Below are 17252 nucleotides of genomic sequence, written 5' to 3'. Positions count from 1 at the left end.
GAAACACTGTTGTCTGCGACAAGATCTTAGCTCTCAGTCAAGTTATCCGGATGATAATCAATATCAAACATCTAGGTCCAGTCCTAGCTGCTGGGCCTGTATAGCATTATGAGCCTACCTGGAACCATTTCCTCCTCTGTGAACGAAGAGACTCACTTATTTGTTTATTCAGCTGATGTCTGTGCAATTTCTGTTGTGCCAGGAATTGAGGCAGCCAATAAAGACAGCTGGTGACATGTAGGATGTCATTGTCTATGCAAATAGCTGTCACAGCATTCTTTTGAGCCCCACACTTTAAAACAGCTGATAGAGCTTTGCTTTGTGGACTATGAAGTACCATACGAAAATCAAGAGGTTCTGACAGCCAAAGGCAGTGAGCTAAGGCTAAGGGATGAAACTGCAAGCATTTATTAGGTTGAATATGAGAAGAAAATAAAAGATAAGGGAAGTTGGCCCTTGATTATTCTCAGACTGGTTAAAGTTTATGATTATCAATGCCCTTTGGTTCTCCTTCCTCTTCCAACCACGACTATTGAATATTTCCCTGCTCATTAACACCTGTCTAGGAGTGGGAAGGTGAAATGCTAATCAGGCAATTTAGCTAATTGTTAGCTGCTGCTAGGATGCAGGTTTTATTTTTTTCTTCCCCGTTCAGATAAGGAAATGCTGAAATCTTTTTCTAAAATGTTAACAGTGGATTTCTAAACTTTATGTCACCTTCTCATTCTTTCACTTATAAGATAAATTAAAATATTTTGTTTTCAGCAAGGCGTTAGAATAAAACCCGGAGATGTCATGCTTCTCAATGTTCTGTTTAAATGTCACGTTGCATACTCCTTATTGACTAATATCTAGAAAATGTTAATTTCCTACAACATGACTAGCTTAGAAGAGTGGTCACGATTTAATAATTTCAGTTTTAAGTGCAGCCCTATATAAGTGCACTTGCTAAGAGGATTTGGAACAATCAGAAACCAACTCAGAGAATTACTTAAGTCTACCCTCCCCTCTGTCTGTGGTAGACATTACATGACCCTCCCCTAACCAAATAAGGCAGAGGGGAATGTTCTGGGGATTAGGGACACTAAGAATAAATCTGAGCTGTCTCGGATAATGTTGCTTTCCACTCTTTAGTTCATGTTTTCTGACACAGACCCCTGTAATTATCTCAGAGACAGTGCGGGGGCTTAGACAGTATTCTCTAGATACTTAGGCGTCTTCTTCCCCTTTTATTTATTTGTTTATTTATTTATTTATTATTTTTTGCCTGTCTCTTTAGGGCTGGGAAGCCAGTGTGTGTGTGTGTGTGTGTGTGTGTGTGTGTGTGTGTGTTCCTCCAGAGTGCCAAAAAAAAAAAAAGTGCTGAAGAGAGTCCTAGGGAGATGAGGCTATTTTTGTTTGAAGCTGATCCTTCTAGCTGAGCCACAAGTACTGCTTGGAAAGGGCTTAGGTTGTTTCCAGGGGGAGAACTCTGCAGAGAAGAGACAAAGTTCAACAGGACCACGAAAAGCAGCTGAAAACAGCCAGGAAGAGCGAGAGCCCTCCACTAGCCCTCTACCAGAGTTCTCTTAATCCTACCATAGTCTGCAAAGTACCACTTGACTGTAACTTTCCAACCTGATTGACTTCTGCATCCACCATGACTGAGATCACCGCTGAAGGTACTGTTGCTTGGGGACATTGTGTAAATTGACAGCTACAGGCACTCTCTATGCTTCTGTTTCAGCTGTTGTTTTTAGTAGTCATCTTGCTCTGTGAGTCTACACTGGATCTGGGAAATGAAATGAGAGGTTGCCAGCTATGTATGTTGGGGGAGTAAGACAAGGTTTCTCTGGAATTTTGCGTGTGGAAATTCTCTGCTGTGCTGGAAGCCCCACTGCTTCCTCACTTATCACTCACACCTCTATAAATAGCTACAGTCCTGAACATGGTGGCTGATTTCTTATCAAGCAAAAATTATAAGGCATGTGAGGATGGAGACAATTAAAATCAAAATATTATGCCTGAGGTTTCAATTTTGAAATATGATCCAGAGCACTTTTGCTTTACAGTATTTAAAAGTTGAATTCTTAACCGCCTTCCCTTTCCAGCCAGAGTATACAGCTTGCCTGTGTGCATCTTAGATAAAAGCGCTCTGAAGATGCCTATCCATTTTACTTCGATAGGTGCTCAAAGACAAAGTTAGAAATTTCTAAGTCAGATCAATCCAACTTTAAAAATAAAGCATTTAATTCTTAGAATTCCACTTATTTCATGAACTCATTTCTTTTTTCTCTACAAACAGTGAATTCCATATTCATATTAAAATAAGTATTTTCTATTTCAAGTCTTATAATAAACCTATACATGTACAAGTAAAAATGATAATTTTTATTATATAATCATGATAGCAAAACAATTTAGACAAACACACACACACATACACACACATACTTCTTACTAATAAAAGAATCCTTTAAAAGTAATACAACCTGGCTTACTTGAGGTAAAACTTTGGGAGGCAGGCCAAAATTTCTCTCTGACAGCTGTAAGAAAACAAGGCAGGTGATACTCTTGACAATTGCCAAGTTAAATGCCATTTTCTTTTTAATCAGCCTGTAAAATAGAAATCTGTGAATTTTGTCTTTTTGGTGGGTGGAAATCTGTGTCAAAAGTAATTTCCTCTGCAGATTTAGGCAATTATCTGTGAGAAAAAAAAATACCTTTTTTTTAATCACCTATAGAGATAGTCTGGCAACCCGAAGTAATAACAATCATTACAGAGATGTTTCCATTGAAAGGTTTCTTTGTTTAGGATTATATGCATATTTCCTTTTTGAGACCTCATGCCGTTCAACTAGATAGCATTTCAATCTCTGTTTCACAAAAAGGAAACTATTATTCAGATATTCCATGACTTGTGCATTGGCACATTGTAGCCAAGATTTGGTGTCAGCCCCTTGACGCCTGCTTGTGTTTTCTCCTTTCTGGTAGAGGGTATCAGATTTACTGTCTGCCAGTTTTAGTTTAGAATTTGCTAGCTGAATATAAATAGTATTTTTTTCTATTCCTTGGATATTCTCTGTCACGTTGCCCTTATATTGGTCTTGAAGAGATCTGTATATAAAAATGTCTTGCTTCTTCCTGCACAAGGTATTAAGAAACCTCTGAGCATTCCCATCAGCCTCTGCTCGGAGCCTGTGCTGTTGCTGATTCCAGACATCGGCTGGCCAATCATGTTCCTTCATTATAGAGCATGCTCTATACACATTTCCAATTGATCCATATCACTTTTCATGAGAGGATAGTTCTTTTGAAACAGAACTATCATTTGTACCTGTAGAGATTTTAAAGACATTGTGAAACCTCTGTAGTGGGACCCATGTAAAAGCAACTGAATGTGTTTGAATTTTTGAGTACAACATATAGTTGCTAGATAGTGATTAATTCCCATGGCCTGGTCTTGATAGTTGAGAGGGTCTGTACCATTTGATCGTCAGTGATGTTCGCATTCCTTTTCTGCAATCATGTTTATTTCTCAGAAGAAACTTAGATTGTCAACTCAGTTGGATTTATCTCTCTTGAGGTTCATACCATAGTCGTTTACCTTGGTTTTCCAAAGGATTTTATACTTTTCATTTTAACATGTGATTCCCACTCTTTGTTTCTTAGCTACAACAGCATTATTTATTTATTTATTTATTTATTTATCTTTCATTAAAAAGATAAATGATAAGGTCTTGATTTCAGTTGTTCTCTCAGCCTTGAGTTGTCTTTTCTTTCATCTACCATATTTCCCAAACAACCACTTTTAGACAAATTACTGAAATATAAGCACTGCCTTAGTAACCCCATACCATTTATCTGTCTCCTTTTCTACTCACTGAATATGAAAAGCAAGCATTTTGTTGATCTACACCAAATAAGACCTAGAGTGATTCCTTGGAAGCCTACTGTCACAATAACTCTAAGTCTTTTCCTTGGATATTGTTAATTAAGGAAGTTCACAGGTTGATACCATGGCTTATCCACCTCTACTGCATGCCAAGTTTACCAACCCTACTGAATCTTTCACATGTATTTTTTTCTATTGATGTTACAAGTTGGATAAGTTCATCCAGGGGAAGAAAGGAAACCATGCTCCATATAGAACAGTGGTCCAGGTACAGAGCACTAGATGAGACAGAACTCAAAAGTTGAACCCCAAAGAATTTCAGGGAAACTATACCCTTTGTTCTAGCTATGATAAAGAAATAGTTACAATGGTAATGATATCATTATCAACATCACTCAGTACTTAAGTAACAGAACTGAATACTGAAGACATCAGACTTGTTAAATGCATCCAAATAAAACATTGTTTTTATTGCTATTTATAAAGTATGAAGTTAAGGGTGGGGGGGTAAGACATGTGTTTGGCTTCAGCAGTCTTTAGCTTGGATTCAGGTCTGAAGACAGTGAAGTTGAATCGGCCCTCTCATTGTGTCAGACTCAGAGTTAGTTTGATACATGGTGGCCATTGGGTGCCTACACTAGGTACATGCCATCACTAAGTAGATGTGATTAGACCCAGACTGGAGCAGAATTAACCAGTGCTAAAGTCAGAGGCTTTAAATAGGACTCTCCTCAATTGGCAGAAACCCAGAGATTCCCAGGCAAGTACCAAAGTTAGCTGTGGTCCACACAAATTTTCAACTACAATTAAAATGATCAGTGAAACTCAAGTGCTTTCAGAGAGACAGTGGAAAATTTAAAGATTTCTGCTCAAGTTGTATAATTAGAAATTAGATTTTTCCCCCTCTCATCCTGTGCTTAAAGGCAACAGAAAGACAGAAAGATAAATGCATAAAAGACATGAAAAAGCAAATGGTTGACCAAACCTCATCAATTGACTGATAAGATGAAAGCTAGAATTGACTCTTAAAAAGGGGGATTTAAAAAAAAGACAAGAGAAAGGGAAGAAGGAAGGAAAAGAACAGGAAGAAAGAGAAAAAAGAAAAATAATAAAACAGTCTCACATATGGGAGAAGTAGAAAAATGAGGATGATTCTTAATTGAGGCTAATATGAACCACTATAGTACAAGCAAATACAAAGGGATATTAAGGTGAGGAATACATTAAAACAAGGAGCAATCTATCACCATGGGTGGCATTATTGGACTATGAATCATGCAATCTTAAAAAAAATTCTGATGGAATTTTTGGCTATTTGACAAACTCTAGCTGTTAGATGATCTAGGGACCTGCCCTTCTGTGCCAAATGAGATGACCACATCGGGGATAAGATTTTAAGCTATTATTATTTAGAGATACAGTATAAATTATACGTGGATGACATGATATGGTATTTGTAGTTTTAAACAATTATTCTGTAAGGGAAACTACTGAAGATGTGAGTGTGTTAAAACAGAATACATGCTGAATGATCCATGGAAGGGAATTTATCTCATAATTCTGTGAATATTTAATTATTTCCAAAATAAAGAATTTGTGAGAATAGTTAATATGTTCAGTAATGTAATTTTTAATAAAAGTCTACTTTCTCTTTTAAGAGAACGGAGGCAGAGATGCAGATAAATTTGATTCAACAGATTGAGACTGCTTTGTTGGAACAGTGAAGGAAGGGCCCAAACCTTGATGAAGGGATGAAGTTTGAACATTAGAAGGGCTGGGGACATCTCTTTATACTTAGCTAGCTCCCAGGAAGTTACAGCTATTTTTGGTGGTTTGACTGGGAGTAAGATAGGTTGTACATGATACCAAGGTATATTGTTTCTGCAGGTGAAGCAGACTGGTTAAGTTAAGCTATTGTTTTCTTTTTCTTTTTAATTATGAAAGCCTGGCCAAGAGCTTAGGCTTGTTCCTAAATAGCTCTTACAACTTAAATTAACAGATATTTTTAAAATCTAGGTTTATTTACATTATGCCCATTATGCTTGCTCTGCATCCTGGCATTTCCTCGCAAACCTGCCCTTCTTCTTGTGGCTAGGAGCTATTGCACAGTACAGTCAGATTCAATTCCTCAGGACCTGAGGCTATTACCCAACATCCCTGAGATCATGAGGTCAGTAAATCCACTGGCCACCAAATTTAAAGCCAAAATTGCTCTTTTAATTGATTATTCTGTCGTTGTTATTGGAAAGCAAATATTAATGTATTGGACACAGGGTCTTGAAATACACTTTATTCTGCTGTTTCCAACAGCAGAAGAGGAAATCATAATTTAATTATCTTCATTATTACATGGGTATCTGGAGGTTAGCATCATCTCATTCATCAAAATCATGTGACAATAATTACAGACATTAATTAGCAAAAGTTGTCTTTTAATGTGTTTTGTGGAAAAATCTGAGCCACAGTATGATATAAGAAAAATCTTTCTAAAAAGTGCTGTAGAGTGGACCTTTTAAAACCCAAACCCAAACCAAATCACACCCTCCCCTCCCAAAAAAATCTTAAGTAGGAAGCTCTTGAAAAGCAATCTTTTAAATCACTAAAGCGAAACAAAAGACAATAACCATTTATGGTAGATCTCAAACCTAGGACAAATGGTAACTGAGGTGTCCATTGACATACCAAAGCAGACCTGGCCACCAAGTTCTCCCTGCATCCCTCCATACATATCGTAAATAAACCTCTCCAGCCCAGAGACTAGGCTGCCCTTCCCCCAGCTGCCCTTCCCTATATAATCTAACCATTTGGCTTACCTGGCCTTTTGTCTATTCTTCACCTTCCTGGCCTCTTGGTTTTGACTTTCCCGGCTCCCTTCCCCTCTCTCCTCACATGGCTCAGGGTCATGTCCACTCTGGACTCTCCCAGATGTCTCTGCCTCTGGCTATGCTCTCCCTTTTATCTACAATAAACTTTCATCTCCACCATAACTAAAAGTAGTCATATTCTTTCATTTTTATTTTTTTTTCAGTCAATATAAACCCATTCTAACTAGTTGGCAAATTTGGTTTAAGCTATTTTAATTGAACAAAACACCCATTGTGCAAATTGTAGACTCTCTGGTAAAAGTAAGCAGAACATGAGTTTTTATAGCATCAGCTTGAGCTGGGCCCCACTAAGAAGGATTTCCCATATCTACTTTTACTGTTAATAACAACACCCCTCACTTGGTAAGCTTGTAGCTTCTATGGAAAATATCCTGTCAGCTTAACCACTTCTTAATTTCCCCCTGTTTATTTTTGGTCACCATTTGATTTGTGACCAAAAATAAAGAGCATCAAAATTATGCACCTTTTACAATGTGGCTATTCAGCTGCTGTAATAAGGGCTCGGAAATCCTTAGAGGCTCAAAGTATTCAATGTTGTTTGCATTAATGCTTAATCAGTTAACAATATTTAATGTTATGGAAACATAACACAGCAGATAAGCAAGTTTAAAATAGTCTGTCAGTGGTTCTCAGCCTTCCTAATGCTGTAATGTAACCCTCTGACAGAGTTCCTCATGTCGTGGTCACTGCCAACCATAAAATTATTTTTTTTGCTACTTCATAACTATAATTTTGCTACTGTTATGAATTGTAATGTAAATATCTGATGTGCTGTATATTTGATATACACCTCTTCCACCCCCTGTGGATAGGTTGAGAACCACTGGCCTATCTTGCCCCGTGGGTTAGATATATCAATCTGAAAGGAGGATGCATGGATGGTTATCATTTTTCAGTAGTTTTAGTGTTGTTCATAGGTTTGCTTTAGAGTTTAAAGACAGTATTAAAGAATTATTATTTTCTTTTTTTGGGAGAGAGGAACAAACAAACAAAAAATGTGTATTATCTAATGCAACACATTTTAAAAGGACACTGTAGAGAAAAACCTTTATCTGGTTATTATATGCTGACTACACACAAACAATCTGAAGTTTCACGTTTGGTCCCTGTTTTTAAATTCCAGGAGGATCCATCAAGGGTAAGTTGATTGTGCTCTCCCTGGTTATGACCTGCTTTGGTTGCTATGATTGACACTTAGTTTCTGATAGGAAGGGCTTAGTTGCTTCGCCTCAAGTAAGCGGTAAGCACAGATAGGTGACGTGGCTGGTCCAGAAAGATAGTAATTTCCATCTTCAAAGGAAACTAAGACAAGTTCCTTGGCAAGTGCATGATGAATGATGTCCTGTCCCCAGGATCTGAGCTGTTCTCTGTAAACATGAGACATCTCATCTCTGTGCCTGAGGTCAAGCTGCCAAAGACACAGAACTTAGTTTTGAGAGACTCTTTGGTATGGAAATGAGCTGTTTTCTCATAAACTGCACAGCCCATCTCACAATGTACTTTAAGTGTCACATTTATGTACGTAGAGACTAAATACTGTGGCTGTTAAATACTGACTTATTATGTGTTGCAGGCTCTGATGAAGACACAATCTTTTCATGCATGAGAACAATGACAGTTTGCATCCAGCAACAGGCTCTTTGCAGGAGAAATCTGCTTTTATTCAGACAGCATGAGGCTAGAACCTCCCTTGAGAAGTTCTGTCTTTGGTGCTTCTTCAAAGAAGGCCTTCTCCCCTGGCTGACATTTATTAATATAATGTGGAGACAATCCAAGGAAGGGGCAATAGCTTCATATTTGAAACTTCATTTTACTAATGTCAAGGTTTAGGTAAATTTATGGACAACATATTTTGCCAAGGCTTCCCAGAAGAAGTTATTGCTGCCTTTAAAATAAAACCTCCTTGTCATTAGGAGAACATTTTGTTTGAGGTTAGACATATGATATAATGTGGAGGGAAAAGTCACATACAAAGTAGCACATTGGCATTCATCATTATGGTTAATACTTTGGATCAGGATTCTTACTTAACAAACACAATTGTCTGGGGCAACAAGAGTACATTACATCATCTGTAAGTGAGCGCAGTTGGTGAACTGCCAATCTTGTGAATTTGTAGAAACACAAAGTGCCTTCATCTAAGATACAACAAAACTTTAGACTGCACAGCATTTATTAATGTGGGTCCAAAATTATAAAGCAGTATTTTATGTCACAGACTCATTTGCATGCAAAATTATAATACCTTTTTTTTTTTCTGGCTGAATGTCAGGCAAAGGCTTGGTGACAGGGATAGAAATGTGATTAATAAAAGGTCTTTGCTAATGCATAGCAAATTGAAATCAAAGCAAAAATAATGTTAAAAATGAGACTGGACAGCTTTGAAAACCTATGATCCAAATTTGGAATAACTAATGATGTGATTTTGTTGAATAATGTAACTGTTTTAAGATCAGCGTGCACATATCATAGTTTTGTGACAATTGTGGGATAAGTAAAGGATGGTCTATTCTTGACATTGATAATTTGCATTGCATATAACGTTGTTAGAAAGGTGAATGGTTGGCTGACCAAAGGGTGAATAAATCAAGAGCAGCTTTGATCCAAACAGACATGGATGGAAAAGAGGCAGGAGATTGTTGCTGGAGGGCTTCTCTCCAGGTTCCCCAAGCCCCGCAGTCCCACAATCCACTTATAAAATAATCACTCAGACGCTTATATCACTTATAAACTGTATGGCCGTGGCAGGCTTCTTGCTAACTGTTCTTTTATCTTAAATTAACCCATTTTTATAAATCTATACCTTGCCACGTGGCCGGTGGCTTACCAGAGTCTTTACATGCTGCTTGTCCTGGCGGTGGCTGCAGTGTCTCCCCCCTCAGCCTCCCGCTTCCCAGAATTCTCCTCTCTCCTTGTCCCACCTACTTCCTGCCTGGCCACCTACTTCCTGCCTGGTCACTGGCCATCAGTGTTTTATTTATATAGAACGATATCCACAGCAGGAGATAGATGAGAATCAGCTGCCATAGCATGGAGTGCTGAAATGCATAAGGTCCAGAGTTAATCTGGCTAAAAGAATAATATATTTATATTCTCTTATTATTGCCATTCTGGGATTCTCAGATTCCTTGCTTATTTTCACTAGTTGTATTTTATGATCTTCATTTCCTCAATTCTCTCTGAGTCTTCCGCCATTTTTCATACCCACATTGCCATTAAAGATATGCACATGAAGTACCTCACACTTAGTGGATATGCGTGGAGCTCCTATCATACCCAATTCATGAAGAGATAATGAAAAGAACCTATACCATCAGACAGATATCCCCTAAATTAGTTCCTTTAAGAGAGAAAAATGAGCTGCTGAAAACAAACCAACAAAAAATGATGGTGGTTGCTGTAATATTATGAGAACTGCTGCTTCAAGGCAGTCCTCTTGTCCAGATATTCACTAAAGACATTGGATTCTGTATTGAAAATGACAATGTGATTACCAGGAGAGCTAGGAAAGACAATTATCATAGAATGAAGAGCCAGGGATCAGAGACCAGGGCTCAGGAAATGTGAGCAGAGAATAGAAGAAATTGGTAGACTAAATCAATCTTTGTTGTGACTGTGGATTATACTTGACACAATAGTTCTAATACTTCCCAGAAATTTGACTAAGTATTGAATCAAGTATATTGTGTTAATCAATTCTGGGCTATTTTGCTAAGATTTAGTAAAGTAAATCCATATTTACCTACTTGGTTTCTCTCCAGTCCTTCCAGATGGTTAATGCCTTGTAGGTTTTGGGTGGTATATTATCAAATTCATCACCATGTAGAGTCTTTTGCTCTTGAGTGAGATTCTCCATGCCCCAGTGCTTTGAAAGGTAGTATTTCATCTTATCACTCTGCCACTTTCTTGTGGCTAGATAGGAACAACACTTCTGACATTGGAAAGACCTTCATTCACCCAGATACTTACTCATGTACTTTGTTGTAATTACTTTTGATAGTTTCTATTTTCAACCTGGAGAGAAAATGTTACATTACAAAGGATGTATATGAATGACTTCTACGAAAGTGTAAGAAATTTAAGTATCCCAAAGAAATATAGGTAAGATCATAAACTAAAGAGTATGGGGTAGATTCCACAATTTTTCATCATTCAAGTTAAAAATTATACAACAAATGTATACATTCATACACTTGAAACAATTAGGAAATGAATCAATATATAACTTGATTGTTTTCATACTTGATCAGAAAAATCCAAAAAGCAAGATAAAACCCAAGTGCATAGATGAGGATCAGTGACTGCCATAAAAAAGAAGAATTTTTAGTTAAAACTTGATGTTCTTAAATGGAAGGATATGAATATAAATAAAAGAAACCTAAGGAGATTTAATGCCTTCTTCTAATCCTTGACATTCTAGGATAATTCATTTAATTATGAGTTGATATTTCTCATTGGATTAATATCTTGGTCATGAGTTTTAGATACAGCTAAAGGAGACACATTTTCATTGACAGCTGAAGTATGAGCCTCTGTCATAATATAGTCTGTCAAGGTTTCAGGATAATAAATACTGAGTCATAAACTTCACCATAAATTTGACTCCACAAAAATCCTTTTAAAGCAGTGGTTCTCAACCTTCCTAATGCTCCGACCCTTTAAAACAATTCTTCATGTTGTGATGCCCCCAAACCATAAAAATATTTTCATTGCTACTTCATAATTGTAATTTTGATCTGCTAAGATTCATAATGTAAACATTGTGTTTTCTGACAGTTGTAGGTGACCCCTGTGAAAGGATCATTCAGCCTCAAAGGGGTCATGACTCTCAGATTGAGAAACACTGTTTTAAAGGAATACTAAAGTATAGTGTAGCTGTTAAAAAGAACGTAAGATGCAGTTAAGTATAGTTTAATAGCTTTCAGGAAACTTGGATCAAACTACTCAGCCATGAAAACTGCAAGCTTAACTTATTCCACTTTGATACGAAAGATTGTGTTTAGGTCGTTCCAAAGGCTTGGAATGTTGGGAGTGTTATATCATCAAAATCATCAAAAATAAAAGTTATTTTGACAAATGCAAACATCCAATTCAAAGATTAGACAATTATTTGAGGTAGAATAAAATGTTTTCCTGGGGTACAAATTACTTCTTGCCTTGATCTGCTATTGAAAATTCTATAGGAAGGAGAAAACAAAAATGGTAGCTCTAAAGACATACAGGCCAAGAGATTTACAAGCTAAAGGGAATGACACATTTTTCCCTTGAGAAAAGTCAGTGAAAGGTGATGGCTTACTTTCTGTGCCCTTGAGCTGATGAGTTGAGAGGTGATGGCATAATTTGAAGAGAGGCACAGGCGGCAGCAGCTCTGTTGGGTAAACTGGAGGACTGCCCTTTGCAGGATTGTCAGCTACAGTTTTACAGAAGCTACAACAACTGAGGGGGGATTATCTTTGATGACGGTCTCCCACTGTAACCTGTTCAACTCTGCATGTCTGTCTAGAGTAGGTCCAGTGTTTCCCTGATCCCGTGAAACGTAATTTCTATAAGGAATGCATAATAAAAACAAGAAGAGACGTTTAAATCAGGCATCAGGTGGCATCTCGTTAGAAATTAAAATGCACTAGAACTCAAGGGTGAAAGAATTAGAAAATGGTGGTGATTGTTGATTAGCATTTTCCTACTTGGTTTTCAAGGTAAAGTATCTCTTTTCTTTTTGGTGCTTTTAGCGCTTCCTAAAGACTTTTTCTATGCTGGCAGGTGAGAGCAAAGGTTACATACATCTCTGGATTTATCATTAGAAAATCTGGACCTGTCACAGTATGTTATTGGTCCAAAGAAGAGTTTGAAGAAATACAGCTTGTTTTTGGTTTCACATCACTCAGGCGGGCTAGATAGAGGCCACTACACTGCCTATTGTGAAAACCCAGGGTGAAGCAGTGGCTTTGGTTGATAATCATGGAGTTTCTGATAGCTCTGTGTCTTCTGTGAAGTCTTTAACAGCTTCTGCCCTTTTTAATATTTTACTGAGACCATGCACAACTGATGTAACCACATAAGGAGATGTAGGTTATGTGCAAGTTATCGTTTCAAATGCTCAGCAGTTCATCTCTTACTGTGAGGGATAACTGTGGCTGGCCATGTACAGAAATTTCAGAACACTGGGGGCTGTGTTACAAACACCAGATAACTCAGCTCAGCGCGGTTTAAAAACAAAATCCTGACAACATGTAACAAGCAGTGTAGTGAGCATCCTTAACATGTGTCACTTACTTCAAAACAACTTTTTTAGTCTGTCTCAAAGCTAAAAAAAATGTAATTAGCCAAGCATTAGTATTATGTTGCTGTCTAACCACCGTGACCTTCATTTTTCTGGGCTTTGCCATAGTATTTTCTCATTTCTAGTCTGAACTAAGCACACTGTGAATCCTCTAAAATGACCCAATGCAGATAGAAAAGCATGTGTACTCATTTCTTGCACTTTCCAGAGTAGATCAGTGTACATAGAGCAACATGTCTTGAAAAGCCTAGAAATTAGACAGAGGATTCCTTTTAGTTCCTTTCTTTCTTTTTCCTTTGGCCTCTTCTCAGTAACTGCAGTCATTTCTCAGGGAATGACAGGGAAAACTTTTTTTTCCCCTGTGGGCTTTGCCTGTGTTGCATATATTCCTTATAAAATAATGAAAACATAATTAAAATTTTTCCATTCGCATCTATGTTAACATTTTAAAGATAAAAAGGGCACCTCTCGTAAATTCAGAGCTGAAATCAATATTACTAGTATAGCTTTATTTATTTCTTAGTTTGAAATAAATATATTTTAAAGTGATACACAGCATGCAATACCCATATTAATGGTATAAAAGGAAGTATTTAAATACCCCTATAACTGCTGTTTCAGTCAATCTAAAAGAATATATCTCATTGTTTATCATTTCTGCATGGTGAACATACTCTAAATCCTATTTTAACTCATTTGTAAACAATATAGACATTGAATTTTACATTAATCAAATGCTTATCTATTACTCACTAAGCAGTGCTGAGGTTGACATCCACACAGCCAGTGGCCCTGTCACAAAACTATATCTATCACTTCTGAAATTTTATCCTTAGGTGTCTGACCACACATTGGCTCTCACCTTGGTGCCGCTTATAAACCTGGGCTCTCTTTCTTTAATCCTCTGTTCATTCAGTGCTGGTAGCAAGAGTCATGTACTTTGTGTGGAGTTATAGCTAGTGTCATGCTCCTTGCTGATCAGTATTCTACCATATAAAATTCACAATCCATCCATTGAACGGTCATTTCAGGAGACTGCAGCAGTTATCACGAACGATGCTGAAATACCCATTTCTTTCCCTTTATACTTTTAGTTTCCCATGGTTCTTTTATCATTATATATTTATTTCATGGCGGTGTAACCTGTGATAAAGAGGTGCATTTAGCAGAAAAAAAAAGACACTTTGCTCACTCAAACCAGGTAGCCTGAATACTGTCATCTAAATCTCATTGAAAACCACTGAAAAAGAATGATTTGGGTGCGATCTACAAGAAATGCCCCAATTGGATTTTCAGGAAAAAAGAATTAACCTAGTTCCATGGTATATACAGAAATGGGTGTTTGGGGGATCATGAAGAGAACAATACAATTCACAGAAATTCTCAGAGAGAAAGAGTCCTTTATAATAATAACTTCTCACCCAGACTCTGTCGGCAGCAGTGCAACAGTTGACATGTGGAAGTCATAAAATGAGAACATTCAACAAACATTTAATGGTAACCCTGTTTATCATGGCCAAGTACTGCTCTTGAAGCTGGACCACTAGCAGTGAGGGAAAAAAACCTCTCCTTCCAGTGCCTGCCTGCTACTCTTGGAAAACACCTGTCTAAGGATGAAAACAGTCATTGTCACTGGCTCCTGTACCTGCTACCCTTCCTAGCTGATGGCTGCAGCCATATTCCCATGCTTTATTTCTTTTGCTTGACCTCCTAGTCTTGATTTACCCAGTAATTTTTAACTAGACTTCAGAGTCATTTATTACAATGTGATCTTTGATTACTATATGACCTTTGTTCACAGTTGGGGAACAGTTACTTTCACATTTCCACCACTAATCCTCTTGATTTAATCCCTGCTTCCAGTTGCCAATCTTTCTGAAGCTTTAACCTGTTTCCTGGTCATTTCGTTACCTTTAACTTTCAAAACCATTATCCTGTTTTCTATGTTAAAAGAGGTTTCTTTCAGACAAAATATCCAGCTCGTTGACACATTGAGAAAGGGAGGCATAAAGAAGAGGTATTAATATTTGGAATCACTTTCAAAATTGAAGAAAAAATTGAGCCTGTTTGTGAATGAATAGTTATGTGTCTAAGTATAAGAGGGTTTTTTTTTTGGGGGGGGCACTCATTTATGATTAAATTTTAGGAATGCAGGTATACCTTATAGTTATAACAAAACCAAAAGGAGATTACAAGTGAACAGTAATCTTCTTGATTAGAGATTCAAAAGGCATAACACCCAGGAAAGCAGCATCAGCAGCAACTCCAGGAACTAGGAACTTAGTAAAAAAGTAAATTCATTTGACTTCAAGTCAGCTGGTTCCAGGTGTATGGATAAAGTCAAACACAGTTGGAAGATATTTCAGTCATAATTGCACTGGTCTTGAATATGCACACATTGTCTTGACATTGTCACGTTTAAAACAAGACAACAACCATTTGGCTAGCATTTACATTTCACTAGATATAAGTAGCTGATATTTAATTAATTATATAGATGATGTTTGCATGCTAAATGCAAATACTATGTCCTTTCATATAAAGCCCTGTGCATCACTGATTTTGCTATACACAGGGTGGTGCCTGTAGAGGGAGTGGTCTGTGATGACTTCCTATTGAGGAGAAATAACTGTATTTTTACTAAGCATTTGAATATGGCTTTTAGTACAGAAGCTTAAAATTCACCTATAAAATTAATAGAAATATTCACAATGAACTTATTATTATCTACAATAATGATTATTTTCATGAGCAATGGGAACCTGAAGATAACCAATCCAAAGTGTTAAAAACAAAGATTGTCCTACAAGAAGACCAACTGACCCAACTGGTAACAGGGGTTATCTCCAACTCTTTTTAGTAGCTTTTGGGACCCCACTCCTCATACTGGGTCACTGTGACCAGCCTTAATACATGGGGAGGTGCTTAGTCTTATTGCAACTTGATAGGCCATGTTTTGTTGATACTCATGGGAGACCTGCCCTTTCCTAAACAGAAACAAAGGAGGAATGGATTGGGGAGTGGGAAATGGGGGGAGGAGAGGAGGGAAAGGGAAAGTGGGATGTAAAATAATAAATAAATAAATTTCAAAAACAGAATAAAAAATCTAACAAACAACAACAACAAAAAAAGAAAGGTTGTTAGAACTATTTTTCTGGAAGAGGGGAAGTATATGAAACCCAAGAATTCAATATATGTGTACTGAATCTCATTAAATTCCCCCAAATTGGCTCCTTCATTTTTGTGTTCCAGAGTTCTGTTTTTGAGTATTTAATGTCTAGATTATATTTTGCATTCATTATTCCCTCTCTTTTAATATTTCTCCTGATCTAATTTAGACTTCTATAAAATCGTATCTTCACATCCATATGTGGCAGATTTTATTTTTCACAAATGGTTGCAGCACAATTTTCCATTTCGCTTGCTCATCTCTCATAAGACAGCATTTTCTCTTCTTTCATTGAGAGATGGTCTTGCCCTCTTCGTAGACTCGGGCAGATCTGTGTGGCAGATTCAAAAGATAAATTACAGTAAAATTACTTCCAAGGCTACATCTTAAAAAATGTAGGCATGTCCATGTCTTGCTCCCCTTGGACATTTTTCTTCTAAAACAATACTTTGTACGTTCAAGTAAGTTTTAGAGAGGCCCCTACAAAAACACCAGAACTTGCTGGGCAGTGATACTGCACGCCTTTAGTCCCAGCACTCAGGAAGCAGATGCCGACGGATCTCTGGGAGCTTGAAGCCAGCCTGGTCTACAGGGAGAATTCGAGGACAGAGACCAAAGCTATACAGAGAAACCCTGTCTCAAAAAAAAAAAAAAAAAAAAAAAAAAAAAAAAAAAAAAAAAAAAACAACCAACAATAACAACAAAACAACAACAACAATACTGGAACTTTGGATCACACACCCTGACGAGTATTCAGTGAACAGCCAGCACTTACTTTCTAACTTGTGAATGAGTCTTCTCGAAAAATAATTCTCTAGTTTTCAGGAGACTCATTCATTCTGGGTGACACTTAAAAAACAGGCACGCCTTTAACCCCAGCATTCGGGAAGCAGAGGCAGAGCCAGGCAGATCCCTGTGAGTTTGAGACCAGCCTGGTCTACAGAGCGAGATCCAGGACAGGCACCAAAACTACACCAACCAACCAACCAACCAACCGAACTAACGAACGAACAAACAAACAATAAGGAAGACAAACCTACCTAC

The 17252-nt window shown here is 37.4% G+C and overlaps 1 protein-coding gene across 1 annotated transcript in view; it reads left to right on the top strand.

Annotated features, from left to right (window-relative positions):
* Window positions 1-1119: 1119 nt before the first annotated feature.
* Window positions 1120-17252, top strand: part of LOC114692539 (triadin-like) — a 126460-nt gene continuing 110327 nt past the window's right edge. The window contains exon 1 of the mRNA XM_028868347.2: window positions 1120-1661. Within this exon, the coding sequence (XP_028724180.2) occupies window positions 1640-1661 (22 nt within the window). The 5' untranslated portion in view covers window positions 1120-1639. The remainder of the gene's footprint in view (window positions 1662-17252) is intronic.

The sequence above is a fragment of the Peromyscus leucopus genome, chromosome 8a, assembly GCF_004664715.2.
Source record: "Peromyscus leucopus breed LL Stock chromosome 8a, UCI_PerLeu_2.1, whole genome shotgun sequence".
NCBI lineage: Eukaryota > Metazoa > Chordata > Mammalia > Rodentia > Cricetidae > Peromyscus > Peromyscus leucopus.
Note: the sequence above shows the minus strand (reverse complement) of the source record. Positions and strands in the feature narration are given on the sequence as shown.